Raw genomic sequence first — 15,592 nt, 5'->3', positions numbered from 1 at the left:
GGACGCACCCAAGACTGACGACGACGACGACGCTGGTTTGATTTGTTTTTCACAGTGAATGGAATAATTTGCCTCTTTGCCTAAACTAAAAGTCACTAAACATATTTCTTTCCCAAAGAATTATTATTACTAAATACAGAAGAGAGTCTATTGAATAGAATAGAATATAGAATTTAGGCCAAGGACCAAGCCCTGGAACCTATAAGGTCATTCAGCACTGGAAGGGAAATTGACAATAAGAAGGTTTGAAAGATGTAACAGGAAGAAAACCTCGCCGTTGCGCTAAGAAGGAACCGTTAAAAGGTGCGGAAAGTCAGATGGAGAAAGAGAATATGAACGGAGATATAGTAAAAAGAGGTTGTAGCTAGGGGTCGAAGGGACGCTGCAAAGACCCTTGAGTAATGCCTACAGTGCACCACGAGAGCTGCACTGAGAAGAGTCTACTGAACTTACTTCAACAAACCATGGAATGCGTACCTTGGGTGTAGATGGCAAATCTACGGAAAGTCGGATGGAAGAAAGAGAATATGAACGGAGATATAGTAAAAGGAATGAAGGAGGTTGCAGCTAGGGGTTGAAGGGACGCTGCAAAGATCCCTGAATAACGCCCGCAGTGCACCACGCGAGGTGCACTGAGAGGAGTCTATTGAACTTACTTCAACAAACCATGGAATGCGTACCTTGGGTGTAGATGGTAAATCGACAGGGACTTCTCTGGTTCCCGATGGCATTTTTCGCGTAGCACCACAGCTCGACGCTCTCTTCCTTGAGCTCGTTGAGGGTATAATGGCCCGTGAGCCCCTCGTCTCTCCCGACAGTCTGGAGTCTCACTAAGGAATCATCTGCCGGAGGAAAACGTGTGACTCGCATCCTCACGGTCTTTCTGAAACGTCTTTACATTATGCATCGAAATCATTTATCGGATCGTCTTCCCATAATACGAGGAATATTTTCTAGCAGAGTGGATGTTTTTTAGAAAATGAAAATATGCGTCTGTAGTTATTTTCCTCTTGGAAATTATTAATGTAATTTTAAAATATTACTCTACTTTTGACATTTCCTTTTTAGTACAACTGTTTAAGGATTCATATATAAAACAGGGTAAATTATAAAACAAAAGAGATAAAATCAGCGACAAAACATTCACATACATGAACAGGAACTAGGAAACTTGAGTTAGTGTCGATTAACAAGTTAAGTAATAATATAACTTCTGTTACAATTACAATATAAACTCCATTGTTTTACGTAGAGAAAGTTAGTCATTTGAATTCTCTCTCTCTCTCTCTCTCTCTCTCTCTCTCTCTCTCTCTCTCTTGAGATCTCTCTCTCTCTCTCTCTCATTACCTATTGAGATCTGACTATTCACACCCACCAGATGTCTTCTCTCTCTCTCTCTCTCTCTCTCTATTTGAGATCTGACTATTCACTCTCGAGATGTTTTCTCTCTCTCTCATCTCTCTCTCTCTGAGATCTGACTCTTCATTACCTATTGAGATCTGAGCTCTGACTATTCTCTCTCTCTCTCTCTCTCTCTCTCTCTCTCTCTCTCTCTCTCTCTCTCTCATTACCTATTGAGATCTGACTATTCACACCCACGAGATGTTCTCTCTCTCTCTCTCTCTCTCTCTCTCTCTCTCTCTCTCTCTCTCTCTCTCTCTCTCTCTCTCGGTGCTATCCTTTTTTAAACATACCTGATGGGCGTTTTAGGGCCCAACTAAAGGTCACGGAAGAAGGGTAGGCTTGCACACTGCAGGCCACTGTAACGCTTTCGCCTCTCGATACGACGTATTCTCTGTTCTGCTCTGGGGAACAGATTGGCGCAACTGTAGGGAGGAAGAAAATGCAACTGTTTATCACAGACAGCAAGAGCAATAAAAGATGGGGTTTGGCTTCACGGGTTATTAAGGAACTATTTAATTATAGTAGGATTTAACATAAATATTACGGGATTTAAACAGTGACTTTGGCAATAACTTATCACAAACAGCAGGAGCAATAAAAGATGGGATTTGGCTTCACTGGTTATTAAGGAACTATTTAATTATAGTAGGATTAAACATAAATATTACACGGGATTTAACCAATAACTTTGACAATAACTTAAGCTTAAAACGCGACAGGTGGATTTTTCTTCATCTCAAAACCAGACCAGTGTCAAAAGCAAAGGCTTATATCATAATGGAAAATGCTTTCAAAATCATTTTCTTTACTTGGGGAAAAGCTTCATTTTCCTCTTAATTCTGCTCGGCTTTAAGAGCAAAACAATGATAAAATCGGGTAAGTCTTGAACCAAATCGTGATGTTGTACTTATCAGATATTGTCTTGACATTAATATTTGTCATAAATGTTATGATAAGTTTCAAATTTATCAAAATAACTTGTGTTATTCAAGCATAATATATTATATATATATATATATATATATATATATATATATATATATATATATATATATATATATATATATGTAATGTGTGTATATATACATATATATATATATATATATATATGTGTACATATACATATATATATATATATATATATATATATATATTCATATATACATATACATATGAGATATATATAGTTTATATATAAATATATATATATACATATACATGTATATATACATATAAATATACGTATATTTGTATGTGTTTTTTTTTTGTTTATCGACCAGGAGGTTCGAATCTCACTGATGACGAAGCACTTATCTCTTTCAATTCCCTTTGTTTCAAAGTTATTCTCGAGGTATAGTGAATTGGATATTTAACGAAATTTATGGCTTAATATTTGTTAATACAAAAAAAAATCACGCTGTATGTAAACAAAAGCACACATATATATAATATATAATATATATATATATATATATATATATATATATATATATATATATATATATATATATATATATATATATATATATATATATATATATAGGGGTTTCTTTATACCTATATATAGCATCGAGTTAGGGGAGAAGGAGAATTACTTTATTTCCTTTTCAATGTGCTTTATTGTTGCTGGCGTTTCAAGACCATGTGTCCCATTTTCAAAGCTATAAATTAAAAAAGACAACTGAATTAAAAAACAGACTCAGATTTTAAAACGAGAAAAAAAAAATTTTTACATAAAAGTATAAAAGAAACATAACAGAAAGAACAATGGTTACCAAATAGTGCTGAAGGCAAAAGCTGAGTGACATTCGGGTCCGTTTTGGTTCCAACAGGGAAACTCACGAGAGGTATAGAGGTGTTGACGTGGATTGAGTATTTAATTGGGGGAACTAGTTGTTTAATAAAAAAGATTCTAAGTATTGACAGTTGGTGGTCATTCGGAGCTTTGCCTATGATTTTAAATCCTTGTAATTGATATTATATTTGCATTTTTCCCGTGGTCTCTTATGCATGAAAATTCGGGGTTTGATAATTTAGCACCCGTTCGGTAACTTACGCCACGATGAGAGTCTAATCTCACCTTCAACAACCTACGAAGTGGAGCCCACTTCCCCAGGTCACATCTGGGGCAATTAAACAGGTATATGACTCCGAGGTCATCAAAGGTGCAGACTTTCTTTATATTTAAACATAGACTTGATCGTCATTGGATTATTTAGGTATTTTAGTTTCAATTCGACAGCCGGTAAATATTTGTTTATTATCTGTCGTAAATCTTGGTAAAAATGTTTATCGTAGATAAGCGGGACACTTGCATAGAAAGGTAGTTTAGGTACTGTTGGTATTTTGAATTTTGGTTGAAAAATGTATTTAAAAATTTGTGCAAATGTTTGTAAAATAGCTCAGATAGGAAACAGTTATTAATAAAATATTGGTGGAGATATAAATTTCCTCGTGAAAACCATTCCAATCAGATGTTAAACTAAAGGCCCTGTGGAAGAGGGTAGATAAAGAAGTTTAACTTAAAATTAAAGAAACAATGGCTGTAAAGTTAGAACCCAGACCGGTAAAAGTTTTTCTAAAATCATTGGTATTAAAATGATCATCGTGTCTTGAAACCATTATATCTAAAAAGGCAATTTATTTTACTTTCATATTCGACTGTAAACTTTATGTTTGGATGCATTTGGTTGGCATACTCAAATTCATCTGGTCTATCTTTGTTCCTGAGCAAAGGTGTCATCAACATATCTGCTGAAGAAAAATTGAGCATTATTCTGAGGGCAATCGTTCAGCAGAAAACTTTCCTCCAGGAGCACATAAAAATTTAATATGCAATTAGGACTAAAGACACTGACTCCCATATTCTGTCAGTTTGAACACACGATTTCCCATTAATGGGAAATCGTCTTGTTCAAACCGACGGAATGGCCATGGGATTCCATTAGGTCCTACCTTGCAAATATTTTTATGTGCTCCCTGAGGAGCGCCTGCTGACGATTGCACTTGGCTTGCCTATCCGCTTTTTTACAGCAGATATGTTGATGACACCTTTACTGCTCAGAACAAAGATAGAGCAGATGAATTTCTTGAGTATGCCAAATCAAATGCATCCAAACATAAAGTTTACAGTCGAATATGAAAGTGAAAATAAATTGCCTTTCTTAGATATAATGGTTTCAAGACACGATGATCATTTTAATACCAACGATTTTTAGGAAAAAACTTTTACCGGTCTGGGTTCTAATTTTTACAGCCATTGTTTTTTTAATTTTAAGTTAAACTCTTTATCTACCCTCTTCCACAGGGCCTTCAGTTTAACATCTGATTGGAATGGTTGAGCCACGAGGAAATTCTATATCTCCACCAATATTTTATTAATAACTGTTTCCCATCTGAGCTATTTTACAAACATTTGCGCAAATTTTTAAATAATATTTTTCAACCAAAATTCAGAATACCAACAGTACCTAAACTACCTTTCTATGCAAGTGTCCCGCTTATCTACGATAAACATTTTTACCAAGATTTACGACAGATAATAAACAAATATTTACCGGCTGTCGAATTGAAACTAGTACCAAATAATCCAATGACGATCAAGTTTTATGTTTAAATATAAAGAAAGTCTGCACCCTTGATGACCTCGGGAGTCATATACCTGTTTAATTGCCCCAGATGTGACCTGGGGAAGTACGTGGGCTCCACTGTAGGTTGTTGAAGGTGAGATTAGACTCTCATCGTGGCGTAAGTTACCGAACGGGTGCTAAATTATCAAACCCCGAATTTTCATGCATAAGAGACCACGGGAAAAAATGCAAATATAATATCAATTACAAGGATTTCAAAATAATAGGCAAAGCCCGAATGACCACCAACTGTCAATACTAGAATCTTTTCTTTTTATTAAACAACTAGTTCCCCAATTAAATACTCAATCCACGTCAACACCTCTATACCTCTCGTGAGTTTCCGTTGAACCAAAACGGACCCTGAATGTCACTCAGCTTTTGCCTTCAGCACTATTTTTGGTATTCATTGTTCCTTTCTGTTATGTTTCTTTTATACTTTTTTGTGTAATTTTTTTTTTTCTCGTTTTAAAATCTGAGTCTATTTTTAATTTGTTGTCTTTTAATTTATAGCTTTGAAAATGGGACACATGGTCTTGAAACGTCAGCACAATAAAGTACATTGAAAGGAAATACAAGGAATTCTCCTTCCCCTAACTCGATGCTGTTCATCAGGTTTAAAGCAAACTGCCTTCGACTTTGATATATATATATATATATATATATATATATATATATATATATATATATATATATATATATATATATATATATATCTATATGCAGTTGTGTGTGCGTATGTGTGGTACCAACACCTGTTAATTATCCGGTGCTATTATATTTTTGCGAATTATTAATAAATAAAATTAGAAATCTGGCCTATAGGGAATGAAGTTCTAATTACTGTGTTACACAAGAAGGAAAATTATTTATTTCAGTTGAATAATATATATATACACACATATATATATATATATGTATATATATATATATATATATATATATATATATATATATATATATATATATATATGTGTGTGTGTGTGTGTGTGTGTGTGTGTGTGTGTGTGTGTGGAGGTCAGACATTATAAAAAGGTAAATCGAAAATATTCTACGCTATTGACACTACGCCAAGTGTTTAGTTTTTCCTGAAATGCACTGGTTATGTATGGCGTGATACACTTTTAAATCCTTGCTTTTCCTATATCTCTGAAAAGATACCTTATTCTGGAAAAGTGTCAGAACTGTAAGTTTCCCTAAGGAAAAAAAGTGAGTTTACCAATCCACAGGCCACCTTCAACTATAATGACCGAGGAGACACAGGGATACCTATTTTACAGAGTACATAGAATACCTTTGAAGGAAAAGATAATATTCCTAATAGCATGATGGTGGGTGGGCGGGTCTCAGGACGATACATCTGACCTCAACCAGAGACTGACTTCAAAATATTGCTATCGTTTAAGGTGGTTGCGTGCCATACTAATAAGGAACGGTATTATTGCAATAATATAACATACGGGGTAAGAGCAGACGGTCAGTATTTAAATTTACATATTAATAGGAAATTATAAATTCACAACCCAGTTACGTGAAAAGCACAAACGAACTAACTGACCGTCTTCCAAAAACAAGTAAAAAATGCGCTGAAGTTTCTTCGGCGCAATCGAATTTTCTGTCTGGTGGTGGTCTCAGCCACGGCCCATAAAACTCTTAGCCGCGGCCCATGAAACTCAGCCACGGTCCGGTGGTGGCCTATGTTGTTGGTACCTATAGCGTTGCCAGAAGTACGATTATGGCTAAATTTAACCTTACATAAAAAAACCTACAGAGGCTAGAAGGCTGCACTTTGGATGTTTGATGACTGGAGGGTGGATGATCAACATACCAATTTGTAGCCCTTTAGACTCAGTAGTTTTTAAGATCTGAGGGCGGACAGAAAAAGTGTGAACAGAATTAAGTGCGGACGGATAGACAAAGCCGACACAATAGCTTACTTTTACAGAAAACTAACTTGAGAGAGGCAATTGTGAAACATATGAGTTAAATTCGTGGGCTACGGACCAAAATCAACCTTAGTGACTTATAATTCGGCTGGACCTTTTGCCGTACAAGAACCTTGTATCTAGCCTCTCATATTTAGTGGCTTCATTGCTGAGTACTAAGATAAAAAAAATGACGAAAAATATTTTCTGTACAAATGGAGGTAACGAACGAGACAGAAATCAATAAAAAGTGAAAAACAGTTGAAAAGAATGAGGCTTTAAATAAACAATGCTGAAGAAACATTCCAGCAGAGGAACAACATCCTTGGGCAACTCCCACAAAGAATTAAAATTCTATGAGAGAGAGAGAGAGAACTGATAAAAAATTACTATTGAGCAAGGATGTTATATATGCGTGAGATTGTGTTATCCCATTCTACGTCTCCATTTCGAACAGTTGCTCTGAGAAAAATATCATATTCAACCAAATTATTTCTATATCTTTTATAACTTTATTCAGAAATATTTTCTGTCGCAAATGTTAAATCACCTACATCGGGTTTAAAGTAAAACCTTGCATTATTGACAGTAATATTTTTTTTATGAAAATATTTGGCCTTTATGGATTACCTTGTAGTTCAGTGAATTTAGTTTTTTAACAGTTGTTTAGTTATATTAGCCTTTTATTCTTTCTTTGCACATTACATTATGTTCCTAGTTCATATTTAACTTCGAAATTAATTATTGCAGTTTTACTCTACAACATGATGAAGAAAAGTTGAGCTTTAAATTTCGTGTAATAAAATGAACAAACTTAAAGGAACAGAGATATTAAAAAATAAATCATAGAATATTCAGTATCACTCAAAATCAAGATTTAAAGAACGAAAATGAAAAAAAGTGAGATACTGAAACTTCTGTAATTAGAATAACAAATACCACACAAGCAAGTCATTCAAAACTAAATCATAAAAGAACATGCAGTCCTGCTCACCAAAATCTAAATTGAAAGAACGTAAATAAACTATAATGAGAGAGAGAGAGAGAGAGAGAGAGAGAGAGAGAGAGAGAGAGAGAGGAAACAAATACCCTGAGAAAATCACAAATGGCGTTTTTAAATATGTAGGAGATGGGGCCGAAAGGCAAAGGGACGCTTCGATTTACGGTCGGCCGGGTAACGAGACGGCTAAAGTCAACCGTTAATATTTCATAGCCTAGGACTCTGTTATGTAAAGACGCAATAACATTGGATGTAACATCGCTCGCGGCTATGGTATTGACTGGTTTAATGGGAATGAAACGCCGCGAGTGTTTGCTCACAAGCACGCATGTGCGTGTGTGTGTATATATGTATATATATATATATATATATATATATATATATATATATATATATATATATATATATAATATAATGTATCGTGTGAGTGTGTGTATGTACTAAAAATCACAGACGGTGCACCTGAATTTGTATATGAATATGTATATGTGTATATATATATATATATATATATATATATATATATATATATATATATATATATATATATATATATATATATATATATATATATGTGTGTGTGTGTGTGTGTGTGTGTGTGTGTGTGTATATATATTGTACTTAAGCCAGAGAAAAACAAGTTAATGATCATTGTCACATTCAAAGCTTTAATTGCTGAATAGGAGTGGAGTGCCACCTTCGAAGAAACTTTCATATTTTCCCGAATAGAGGTCTCATTAGTAGGACGTTGAGGCCCGTGTATTCACTGAGCGCCCCTCCCCTCTCTCTCTCTCTCTCTCTCTCTCTCTCTCATCGTAATCCAGAATTTAAAGCCATAGTTGGGATATATGCATTGATGCTGGACCAGAGAAAGTGGATTACAGGGTGGTTTTTCGCAAATATATTTGCGATAACAATTATTTGTGAGAAGAGAGTACCTCCACTTTAAAGGCATTAGCTCATAAAAAAAAAAACAAATGAATACTGCTTCGTCCTAGGTTTTAAATTTTATCAGTCCCATATATAATTTAAACAAATTAACCGCCCTAGTAACAAGATTAGGCAGAGATGATAAAACTTGTCATGGACGTGGAATTTTAATTCTCTAAAGTTCATTCGTTGTTTAGGGATGGATTCAGATAAGAAAAAATTACAATGAACGCCCCGCAATATCGCCCAAGCTCATTTTTAAAGTCATTCCAGTAAAAATAATTCGTGACACAACAAGTCCTGAATTTTGGAAATATTCAGATCAATTAAACATACCATAAGGAAAATTTTCCGATGTGTCCTATCACGTCGAGGTAGGGGTACATGTATATTATTATTATTATTATTATTATTATTATTATTATTATTATTATTATTATTATTAAGAAGAAGAAGATGAACCCTGTTTATATATAACAAGTCCGCTGGGGCCATTGACTTGAAATTCAAGCTTCCAAAGAATATGGTGTTCATATGGAAAAAGTAACAGAAGGTAATAGGAATCACAGAAAAAAAAGATCGGTTATTAGAAAGGAAAAATTAAATTAACCGGTTAATAAATATACAGATAAATATGTTAATTAATTTATCAAAATCTAAGGGGAATTGTTTTAGGGTAGTAATGTGCTCCATTTTCGTTTGAACTTATTAGGTTCTAGTTGGCAACCGAGCGTTCTAGTTCCTTTTTGTCCGTCTTACTAAAATATAACATTCTGAAGACTATTATACTACATCCAAGAATGTGAATATTCCCCCTCCATTATATGAAGCTGTTAAGTCTTGATGAGGATCCTCAGTTATTCAACGGTACTTAATCTGCAGTTTATAAGCGAACCGATTTGCTTTGTAGCATCTTTGAGAGGCCAAAAGAAACATTAAGTGGATAAAATCAAAATCTCGCCCAAGAATGGTGTCAAGAAGATTAGCGAAACTTTAGGAGGAGAGAATCCCATTGCTTTTAGCTACCAACATACAATCGGATCCGCAGTTTCTGCTGTGAAGTGGAAAAAGGGAACATGCAGATATTGACGTATAAATGGTGTTCAAGTACTGCGAAAAGTCTTCAGTGTTTCACGAGATTAAAAAATAATTTCCAAGAAAAAAATTCAAATAATTATGACCAATCTTCCTCTTTGTAATCATGTAAGTAGCACGAACCACACTATAAAACTCGAATGCATCACAGATTGTTTAAGAAATTACGTGACTTGAAAAGTCTCAATTAAAAAGATTAACAACAGAAATCTACCCGATTGTGTCATGAGCACCGCGTAAGACTGACAGTATCTCTTTAGATCCGGTTTTAAGACTGACAGTATCTCTTTAGATCCGGTTTTAAAGGAGATGGCCACTTCTTTACCTCGGGGCTTAGCCGGGAACTTATGGACCCCATACTAAGTAATTGCCTGCGATTTAGAAATTCCTTCTTATATAAATAATGGCCCTGTGCACTATCAGAAGTTATTGTTTAAGATGAGGTAGAAATAATACTCACTCTCTTCCTCTCTTGTTTTGCTTTTTTCCGTCTTTATGTGCGTGCGTGTGTGTGTGTGTGTATACAGTATATATATATATATATATATATATATATATATATATATATATATATATATATATATATATATATATATATATATATATATATATATATATATATATATATATATATATATATATATATATATATATATATATATATATATATATATATATATATATATATATACATACATAATGTGTTTGTGTGTATATTGTCTGTTTGTGTGTGTGATTACTGAGAAAAAAGGGACTACTGAGATGATTAGAGAGGCTTAGACAACAACAAAATTAGCCGCACGGAAATATAATAATGATTGTTACATGTCTTAGATGCTGTTAGGTTTCTGCGCAGAAACGTCCCTATGTAAGAGAACTCTTTTGCCAGAGAGCTCGATAAAATTGTGAAGTGTGTGTGTGTGCAACAACAAGCATTTATGCAAGGAAACTTAGTTATATGACGTGGTTGCAATACTTTTGCAATTTCAACCCGTTTTAGTTTTCTGTAAAAGTAAGCTGTTGTGACGGCTTTGTCTGTCCGTCATCACGTTTTCTGTCCGCCCTCAGATCTTAAAAACTTCTGAGGCTAGAGGGCTGCAAATTGGTTTGTTGATCGTCCACCCTCCAATCATCAAACGTACCAAATTGCAGCCCTCTAGCCTCAGTAGTTTTTATTTTATTTAAGGTTAAAGTTAGCCATGATCGTACGCCCGGCACCACTATTGGTGCCAAGAACACCGGCCCCCACCATACCGTGGCTGAAAGTTACATGGGCTGCGGCTAAGAGTTTCATGTGCCGTGGCTGAGAGTTTCATACAGATTTAGACGCTGTGCAGAAAATTCGATTGAGCCGGAGGAAATTCGGCGCATTTTTTACTTATGATAAAGTTTACTTCCTTGCGAGGAGAAATCCATCTTACAAAATGGGATTAAGGTATCCGCCGACTTTATCGCATATAATTAACTGTATAGTTTATATATGCATAGAGGTTACCTCAATTTTGCAGTTTTATAGTATTTATATATATATATATATATATATATATATATATATATATATTATATATATATATATATATATATATATATATATATATATATATATATATATATATATATATATATATATATATATATATATATATATATATATATATACTGTATATATTATATATACTGTATATATATACATATATATATATATATATATATATATATATATATATATATATATATATATATATATATATATATATATATATATATATATATATATATATATATATATATATATATATATATATATATATATATATATATATATATATATCATACACAGTCTTGAGATATCTATAAATAATCACATGAATGAAGTAATGATAAAATAAATAAAACTGGTACTAAGGAAATAAATATAACCAAAAATAACTACAATTTGCCTGTCTAAATATAAATCGATACTTCACTTCCATTTCCTTCTCATTTTTTTTTTTTTACTCCTCGAGAATTCCGGGAAGTACCGATTTTATTCCTTCAGATATTCGTCCTCCTTTCATGCACCTTGTCCTTAAACCTCGAAACAACCCACCACTCCCCATCTACGAGTTTTTATACTCACAATGATGGTTTATGGAATAAAAAAATTAAAAGAGAAAAATAAAATCTCCCCTTCGCAATTGAGGGGTCCAGTGTCACGATAATGATCCAAACTCATTATTTTCGGTCTGGACAAAAATAGAACTTAGGGAAAACAAATTTTCTCTTGTTGAATTTTCGAACACATCGTCTAAATTAAGATTCGTTTCCGTTTTATATCGAAAACTCGAGTTTCCGCCTAACACATCCCACCAATCTAGGACACTTCAAGACATGATTGATTGCATGGGTATTGTTGCCTGATTGCGTTGGTATGATTGATTGCTTGATCTTAGCCGCTGGCAAAGCTGAAGACACAAACGTGTCAGTGGCAGGGGACTTGCACTGTTCAAGGTTGAGGGGGGGGTCGAAAGGCTGCTAAAAATAGCGGAGAGAAAAATTGTTTTGGTGTTGCTCGGCCATATCTCCTGATATAGAAAACAATAATAAAAACAATAGATTAATCAGATGATCGGCACGTGGTGTGAAAACATTTGATATTTTGAATAAAAATGAGAAAGTTCAATAGTCGTTTGTGAGCTAGAGAATATTTCAAAGGGGAGTGAAACATAATTCACATGAATTTGAAATACTTTACATGCACAAACAGCGAACAGTTGCTTACTTTGTTATTACACTTTGGTAGTAATTTTTAAATAGTACATATCTAGCTAAATTTGTTCTTCCCTTGAATTTTAATATTCTTTAACTTTTATGGTATTTATTTTTTGACACTGAACCAATTATCCTTGCCTGCGGAAACTTAACAATCAGTGATCATTAAAAATAAGTTCATGCAAATTATAAGAAAGGGAAAGCTCCGCTCAAGTGTACACGTAAGACATAAATAATATGAATCGTTTCATGAATTCCTCTGTATACAAAGGAACACATAAAAATTACATTTGATCTCTGAGTATCCAACTAATATGAAGTCTCGTATATATAAGTATATTTGCCCATTACTTCTTAAATCAGTGCTGTTACAACATACTAAGACCAAAGAGGTCATCCGACAATGAAAAAACTTTCTTCAGAAACCTTGCGGAATACCATTTAAATAAAACCATAGAATGACTCCCGAAATAACGAACTGTCACAATTGTTATAATAAATGAATATATAATACTTGTAATGATTAGGTTATTTCCTCTGATTAAATCATATTGAAAACGCACGAGAACAATATTCAAAAGATATTACGATAAATACAAGATAAAAAACATAAATAAATGCAGTGAAGAGAGTTTGTACCAGATAATAATTTCCTGTTAACCGTTTGGTAAATTTAGCATTAGGGATAACTTAATCTAGCAAAGTATGAGGTTGAGCAGGACGAAATGTCCATTCACGTCGAGATGTTTAATTACTTATCCCATCAAACGACAGGGAAATTTAGTGCAGTACGAAGCAAAGCAATAAACATGAATTCTGAGTTAGTGGCACTGATAATAAACCAACAATATCATGCCCCATCATACACTATGCCCCCCAGATAATCATCTTCTCCGTTTTGTGTTTATTACCGGAGGTCCGAGACTGGAATAATTTCGTAAACATTTTCTAAAAAAATTTTTACTGAGTGAAGAAAAAAAGTTACAAATTCAAAACAAGCCCGGAGCGAGGGAGTAAATGTCAATTAGGAAGGAAAAACGGAGTTCTGAATCGTTGGAATAGGGAAGAACAAGAGAGTAAAATGAGAGAAATCGATAAAGATAATAAAGGGATTGGTGACAAAAGAAAGCCGAGAAAAACACGACTATAAAAATGGAAAGATGTTGTTACTTCACAGAATAAATAAAAAGCTGTTGTATAAAAGTTAGGTGTAGTTTGCTAGAGAAAAGTTTCATTAAATGCAGGAAGTCACCATAAGGGATATATATATATATATATATATATACATATATATATATATATATATATATATATATATATATATATATATATATATATATATATATATATATATATATATATGAACAGAATTACAGCCACGAAGGAAAAAGTGAAACAATGGAATGCTAATACTTTCGTTCAATTACCAACACGTGGTCACAGTAACTAGAGATACACAGAGACAAGGGCGTATATGTTTGGTGAGTATAAGTCCTAAGGGAATACAGAAGGGTTGGGAGATTACAAAACGGTCAACAGATTAACATGTTGTCTTTCAAATCCTTCTGGAACATACGTTTTATTACAGGGCCAAAAGAAAATAATCCTAGGCTTAAATTAAGGTTATATTCCCAGGTCAACTGAATCATAACAGATTCCAGCAAGTTCCTGGAAATAGTTTCATTACTTCGTAATATTACATTGCTTTGCGTCCAATTTATTCTGTGGGACTTTTCACTTAGATGCAAAAATAGAGCATCATTAGTCGGGCCTGTTCTTAATGAATTTTTGTGTTGTTTTAATCTGGTATTTAATTCTTTATTGGTCTGACTTAAGTAAAATAAATCACAATCCTGTACAAGGTACTTTGTATGCAATAGTGCTAACTTTTCGGGGGATATTTTTTATAAGCATGTTTTTTATATTATTTTATGGGAAGGATACATTTGTATTAAACAGTTTTAAAAAAAGGTTTTACAGCTTCAAATCCCATAAAACGTGGCAAACAAAGGGTGTTTGAGGACACTTCCTTTTATCTTTCCAATTTTTCTTAGAAGGTCTTTATAGCTTTTTGCAACAAATATCCATATTTCGGGTTGGATAGCATAGATCTCTTCCTATTTTTCTGATCTTTTTGAATTCTTGATCTCAGGAATGACTGTTCGCAAGGCTCGAAGAAACATTGATGAAAAAACTGAAATTTTGATATTATATGATGCCCTGAATAACAGTGTACATATGTCAAATTATTTGTCTTTTTCTTATAAATATTAAATAAACAATTAAAAGGTTCCCGTTTCATATAATTATCCAAAAAAGTAAACATTCATCTTTCTCTCAATCGAGTGTAAATTTAATAGAAAGGAATTGATGATTTAGTTGAGCCAATATGTTATTTACATCCAAATCTTTGGGTATGATGGCTAAAATATCATCTACATTAAGGTACCATGTTACAGGAAAATGGAAAATCTTGGGGATGCAAAAGCGTTCAAAAAATTCCATAAATAAATTTCAAAGAACAGGTGAAAGTGGGTTTCCAGTTGTCATGCCAAATGTATGTTTAAAAAATTCCCCGTTGAAAATAAATTAACAATCACATATGCACAATCTTATTAATTCTATGACCTGGCTAATTGTTAATGACAAATCAAGTTTATGCAATTCATTTTTAAGGTATTCCAATACCGAGTCAGTGGGAACTTTAGTGAATAAGGAACATACATCAAAACTTATTAACCGTGAATCTGGATTGATTTTAATACCATTGATTTTGTCAAATCTAAAGAATTAATACGATGGGTACCACAAATAGTTCCTAGCAATGGTGACAATAATTTTGTTAAACATTTTGAAAA

At 33.3% G+C, this 15,592-nt stretch overlaps 1 protein-coding gene and 1 long non-coding RNA gene across 3 annotated transcripts in view; one reads left to right on the top strand and one right to left on the bottom strand.

The window, feature by feature from the left end:
• The window catches only part of LOC136849041 (uncharacterized), a 521,318-nt gene that overhangs the window by 11,825 nt on the left and 493,901 nt on the right, over nt 1-15,592 (top strand). The gene's annotated exons all lie outside the window — the stretch shown is intronic.
• The window catches only part of LOC136849039 (uncharacterized), a 465,615-nt gene that overhangs the window by 54,293 nt on the left and 395,730 nt on the right, over nt 1-15,592 (bottom strand). For both annotated transcript variants that reach the window (XM_067121930.1, XM_067121931.1), the window contains exons 11-12: nt 1,695-1,826; nt 681-842 (exon numbers count right to left, since the gene is read on the bottom strand). In XM_067121930.1, the coding sequence (XP_066978031.1) occupies nt 681-842; nt 1,695-1,826 (294 nt within the window). The remainder of the gene's footprint in view (nt 1-680; nt 843-1,694; nt 1,827-15,592) is intronic.

Source organism: Macrobrachium rosenbergii, chromosome 20, assembly GCF_040412425.1.
Source record: "Macrobrachium rosenbergii isolate ZJJX-2024 chromosome 20, ASM4041242v1, whole genome shotgun sequence".
Classification (NCBI taxonomy): Eukaryota; Metazoa; Arthropoda; class Malacostraca; order Decapoda; family Palaemonidae; genus Macrobrachium; species Macrobrachium rosenbergii.
This window is presented reverse-complemented; position numbering and strand designations above follow the sequence as displayed.